The sequence below is a fragment of the Maniola hyperantus genome, chromosome 17 (genome assembly GCF_902806685.2).
Source record: "Maniola hyperantus chromosome 17, iAphHyp1.2, whole genome shotgun sequence".
In the NCBI taxonomy this organism is placed as follows: domain Eukaryota; kingdom Metazoa; phylum Arthropoda; class Insecta; order Lepidoptera; family Nymphalidae; genus Maniola; species Maniola hyperantus.
The window spans coordinates 7,839,662-7,845,434 of NC_048552.1; the positions used below are offsets into that span (position 1 = coordinate 7,839,662).

The following is a 5,773-nucleotide window of genomic DNA, read 5'->3' on the forward strand; positions in this document are numbered from 1 at the left end:
AGGTGGGGCGTTTGCTTGCTGAGTGGTGCTTTTCCTGCATGGTTAGCAGTTTGAGGGCGGGCGGTGCATTTCGCATGCTGCATGTTGCATCATACAGATTCGACCTGTTTCAGCGGATTACAGCAAATTAAGCTTTTGGTTCATTGTGTATCATGGACTTCCAGAAAGTAACGCCTGCTTCTATACAATGTTTAAAAAGGATTTGCTGTCTAACAAACTGAAATGTAAATATTTTTCATAATTTATTTGTTTGTTTCCTCACAAATGGAGGAAAAGCACTATACAAGTCTTGGCCGAAATAGCGATTAATGACCTCGTTTGGTTAAAAGACTTGGCGAGCGCGTCTTCAGCTTCGCCTCGTCCTTACAAATACATATTACTCGGCCGGCAATAGCTTCATTTCCAGCCTGGACAGTTATGTAATATTTTTAATCTATATATCTATATCCATACTAATATTATAAATGCGAAAGTGTCTGTCTGTCTGCTTGCTTTTCACGGCTCAACCGTTCAACCGATTTGGACGAAATTTGGTACTGAGATAGCTTGCATCCCGGGGAAGGACATAGGCTATAGTTCCCACGGGAACCTAAATCCACGCGTACGAAGTCACGGGCATCAGCTAGTTATAAATAAAAGGAAAAGCTAACTGACTAACTGATCTATCAACGCACAGCTCAAACTACCGGACGGATCAGGCTGAAATTTAACATGCAGACAGTGGCGTGCACGTCATAGAGGCATAAATGCACTGCTTACCCCAGTTGTAATAGCTCAATGCATATTTTTCATTATGACCTGCCAGTAAACAGGTTCCTACCTAACTAATGCCTACCCTGGCTTCAAACACTGTGCACGCCACTGCATGCAGATAGTTAACCGACGTAGACGATGACGCTAAGAAAGCCGCTTTTTGAAAATTCAACCCCTAAAACACGGGTTTGAAATTTGTGTAGCCTACGCGGGCGAAGTTGCGGGCATAAGCTAGCACTATACTTTTTTACTAGCAAAGTCAACAAATTGCAGTAGTTATTTTGTGAAACGAAAATAAGGCAAGGCCTTTTCGTGAATATAATATGTATAGTAAAAATGTTTCTCATGTTATTAAGTAAATGAATACAAAGAGTCGCTAATAAATTATGTATGCGCATTTTTTTACGAATTACTTATTGGTATCGCCAGCGGGGCGTTAATCTGAAATCGTCGGTCATGAATAAATTGTAGGTATAATGTAAACTTAACTGATTTATTTCAAGTTTTAGATAGTACTTATTGTTAGTATATGATTTTTGACAACTATCAAAAATATGTGTACTTCATCATGCTTTAATCCCGACTATAATATTATAAAGGCGAAAGTTTGTTGTGTGTGTGTGTGTGTTTGTTACTCCTTTACGCAAAAAATACCTGAACTAAAATTTGGAATGAAGATAGATTATACCCCTGGATTAACACATAGGCTACTTTTTTATCCGGAAAATCAATAAATTCCCACAGAATTTTTTCTCATTCTGAGAGAAGACCCATGACTTAGTAAAGCGACATGGTGATGGTTTGAGATGATACTCTAGTACTGCATTGCATGTTGGCAATGAAATAAGAATTCAAACTCTTTAAAAAATTATTTATTCAAATTGGTAAAATTTTACGCTTCCTGATTGTCATAAATTTAATTTGTAAGATGATAGATATTAGTGTTATAATTAATATGTACTTAAAACTAAAGTAAGACGGTTCCAAACGCACCCAGGTCTGAGAAGAGCCACAACAACTCCACGCGGGTATATATTACCCTGAGTTGTCAACTAGTCCCGAGAATGGATTCCCTGCCATGCTGCTGGCCACGTTCCAAATCGGCTCCTGGAGGTCACGGTACACTGCGCTGCAATGCGTTGTATCCGCTCTGCAAACAACATAAATAAATAATCATTCTTATTAACTAATTTTAAGAATCCCATGGGAACTCACATGTCACTCTCCAGGTCTTTAAGTATACCCATGCAAAAACCACGTCGATCCGTTGTTTCGTTATGACGTATTTATAATAGTGGTAGCGATGGTGATATTTGAGTCACCTGCATTAACTAAAATATATAAAAGCGAATACCACTCACTGACTAATCACGAAATCTCAGGAATTACTATGAAACCAACGTTTCTTCCAGGAGGTAGATGTCAGCTAAGAAACGGTAAGAGAGGGTTCAAGCTGTTGTCCATAAGCAATATTATGTTCAGAAGTTCATAGGTTTCTAGATAATTTAAAAACTACAGCAAGCAACTTTTTAGACCACACAGCCAAAAGACATTTTTGTATATGAAGGTAAAACTAGAATAGTAACCAATGTGCAGCTAGAGAAACAAACTAGTAATAAATAGTAATAGTACCAGGTATGCTCTCAAGGTTGGACAGGGCTCTGTATGGGACCGCATCAGTTCGTTGCAGCATGGCATGGGTTTCGCGCCAATTCCAATCGTCTGAGAGTCTAGTACGAGTAGCTCTGGATTGTTTCAGCATGTGGCTGAATTTCTGGATTTCGCTGTTCAATTAACAAAGAATTTGAAGATTTCAGTTTGTATTAAGAATGTGTGGGCCTAGTTATGACAATGTATATCAATTGATTGCGATTGTTAAGAAACATTGACCCAAGTCGGTAACTGGATGGGTGCCCTTTTTTGAAGGTTTGAATTGGACCTTTTCGTATTCTCCTTGACTTGGAGAGCACTTAAGCCGCAGAACCCTGTTCTGATACTATATAACTAACATCTGATAATAACTGTTTTGATAGTCACTAGCCTAATGAAAACTAGGTGTTCAATTGTGGTAAAATAACAGCTAAGGTGTGACAATCACAATCATCTTCTATTTCATCACTGTCTTGCTATTGACGAAAATGTATTATTGTAGCAAAAATTTCTTTAGTCTACCAGCTCACTTTAATGATTAAATGATTATTTATTTAAATAACTCAGTACAGTTCACCTCTCTGGAATCCTGACCCCTAAACTAGGAAATCCCGTGTCTTAGGGGCCAGTGCCTTTCCCAACATAGAATATGAATAGTTAATAATTTACAGCTAGGTATTACAACTATTTAAAATAAATAAATTAACAAAACACAAGGTTTAAGAGTGAAACAAACGATGGGACGCGTCCATAAGCTGTGGCTAAAAACCGCGATTGATAGACGTCCACAGTCGTTTAAGTTGACGATGATAAGATGTGGACTGTTTTGCTCAACTTATTACTTAAGTCAAAATTCTATTGCAGCTTCTGCTATACTATACCAAAGCCATTTTTCAACTAGCATCATTAGAGATAATTCAGATGGTCAACATATGCACTATTGATTTGACAGCAAGCATTTATAATTTCAAAGTAATATTATACAACCTCAGGAAGTAATACGAATAAGTTTCGTAAAAGTGTACACTTACAGACATCAAATCCTGCATTTGTGGGTTTGATGTGATGAGCGAACGCATATTTTCAGGATCATTCATCATTTGTTGCACCAATGGGTTGTCCAAAACCTGTCTCAGCATGTCTGGGTTTGATAGCAACTCTTGTTGCATGCGTGCCTGAAAATTGTATTACTTTTTAACTGTCTAAAATATGATACAAGTACGTGTAGGGCAAGTAATATGAATTACTTAAATCTGTTGAAAAGTTACTCAAATTAATATCTGTCTTGGTACAGAAGTATTAAGCCTATTATTATAGGCTAGTTCATATCAACTAACTATTAAACTACTCAGGCTAGTTAGTCAGGCTAATGTCGACGAAATACATGAGTAAAGCCGTTTTGTCATACATGTATTATAGCAATTCATGTCCATCAACAAAACAATCATTTTAAAAATGTATGTCGACGTGTTTGTTTGGGTTAATCTTTTAATAGCTGAACCAATTTTGATGAGAATTTTTGAGTGATTTACTTTTAGTTTTTCTACTTAACTACCCAGGAAAAACAAAGGATTCCTATGAAACTTCTGAAATCTTATGAAATCCTAAAGTCAAGCAAATGGTCACAGGCAACATTATTTACTAAAATACAGAGGCTGCTATGTCAATTTACCTGAAGATCCATAAAAGTGCTTTGCCCAAGACCCAAACTTTCAAGACCAGCGAGCCCACCGAGTGAGTTTAGTCCAAATGGTGTAGCACCAATATCAGCTAAAAAGAATATTTATAATTTATAATAATAATATTCACGGTTTTAGATAATGTCCATTAGATCCCGGCAAGCTGTGGCTAGGACCGGTGTGTAGATGGACCAAAAAATAATAAGCCTCATAGGATGATTGTCACCCATGAAAAATATGAGGACTTAAGAATTTGTTTAAAACTCCAATATGACAACCCTGCAAACAGCTGATCACAGAAATTAACTTGTAAAAAACTTCTGTGAACTCGAAGGACCAGTTGAACAAATTTTGTCAAGTAGCAGAGACAACAAAATAATTTATGGCATTAACTATATAGTACTAAATACCTCATCTGTCAAGTTATATGAAAATGATTATGATTAACCCACTGTATTACTTCCAGCATTAGTTAGGTTGTATAGACACACCCTAGTCACAATCCTCTTTTACTAGCTTACTTAAAAGGTAAACAAATTGCTTCTTCCAGAAACATGTTTGGAATGTATGGTGCTAAAAATGTTCCTATTGCAAAATAACAATGAAACAACGATACATGTCTACTAGAATGTCTCCAATGTTTCTGTTCTTCTTCTTCATTTGCTTTATGGCTTTCAGTAGTGCCACACCGAGCACAATGCACTTTGCCAATGTCACGTAGAAATGTTTCTGTTAATAATATATTTTTGTTTCAATGTTCTTAAAATAACTATACAATATATAATTGTTCCTGGTTTCAACCTATCAATGTTAATTATTTACATTACCTACTTTTAATCAACTTTCAGGTTAAAATCTTAACTTCACCTTGCAATGGGTTTACCCAAACCACTGGACAACAAATGAAGACATTTACCTGGTGGGCGTCTTGTGGCCCCCTCGGGTTCCGGTCTCGGAGGGGTCTTGATAACAAGATGAACTGTCAACCCATCCTTAATATTGTGCTGTTTCAGCGTGTCTACATCGTTCATAATTTTCCGGCGAAAATGAGACATAGTTGCTCCGGCTCCGCGTTAAACTTAGGGCCCAGCACTTCCTTCAACTGAAATCACCAAGACGCATTTAATTTGTTGCCGAATGATTACAGAAATGTCATCGCTGATTGCGTATGCAATATCAATGCTATTACGCCATGATCAACGCTGTACTTACTTTTTTGATATCTGAATCTTCATCGATTTCAACTTGTTGTTTCTCTTTTGGTGTTTTTACTGTAATTGTAATCTTTTTAGGTTCGTCCTGGCCTTCTGCCATTTTAGATGACTCTGTACTTTGGTTGCTTTGACGGAATAGCAAAACTCAAAATTTTTTTGACTGCTGAACACAGAAAATTAGATTATGCAGAACATTACCTGTGAACATTACTACCAAAGAGTATGTAATCACTACGGGCTGCTGAACTCTCAGAACACAGATCACTATCAAATGATAGTTAGTCTGAGATTAAAGGGCTTTCTACTCTACGTCCTAAATCATAGAGATAGATGGTACAGTTACCGACAAAGAATTTCTAAGTACCTAGGTACTACTTCGGTTACCTACCGATATGCCGATGAGTTGTTACCAAACTAGCCAACATTGCCATTCAAATTCAATGATACATCTGTGGCAGAAACCAGAAACAATAACAC

General features: G+C 37.0%; 1 protein-coding gene across 1 annotated transcript in view; it reads right to left on the reverse strand.

Annotated features, from left to right (window-relative positions):
- LOC117989931 (ubiquilin-1-like) overlaps positions 1 to 5,497 on the reverse strand; it is an 11,823-nt gene extending 6,326 nt beyond the window's left edge. Inside the window, 10 exon segments of the mRNA XM_069504317.1 lie at positions 1,796 to 1,878; positions 1,880 to 1,901; positions 2,364 to 2,418; positions 2,421 to 2,510; positions 2,513 to 2,537; positions 3,435 to 3,578; positions 4,076 to 4,173; positions 4,999 to 5,115; positions 5,118 to 5,184; positions 5,295 to 5,497. Of these exon segments, the coding sequence (XP_069360418.1) occupies positions 1,796 to 1,878; positions 1,880 to 1,901; positions 2,364 to 2,418; positions 2,421 to 2,510; positions 2,513 to 2,537; positions 3,435 to 3,578; positions 4,076 to 4,173; positions 4,999 to 5,115; positions 5,118 to 5,184; positions 5,295 to 5,396 (803 nt within the window). The 5' untranslated portion in view covers positions 5,397 to 5,497.
- Positions 5,498 to 5,773: the final 276 nt, after the last annotated feature.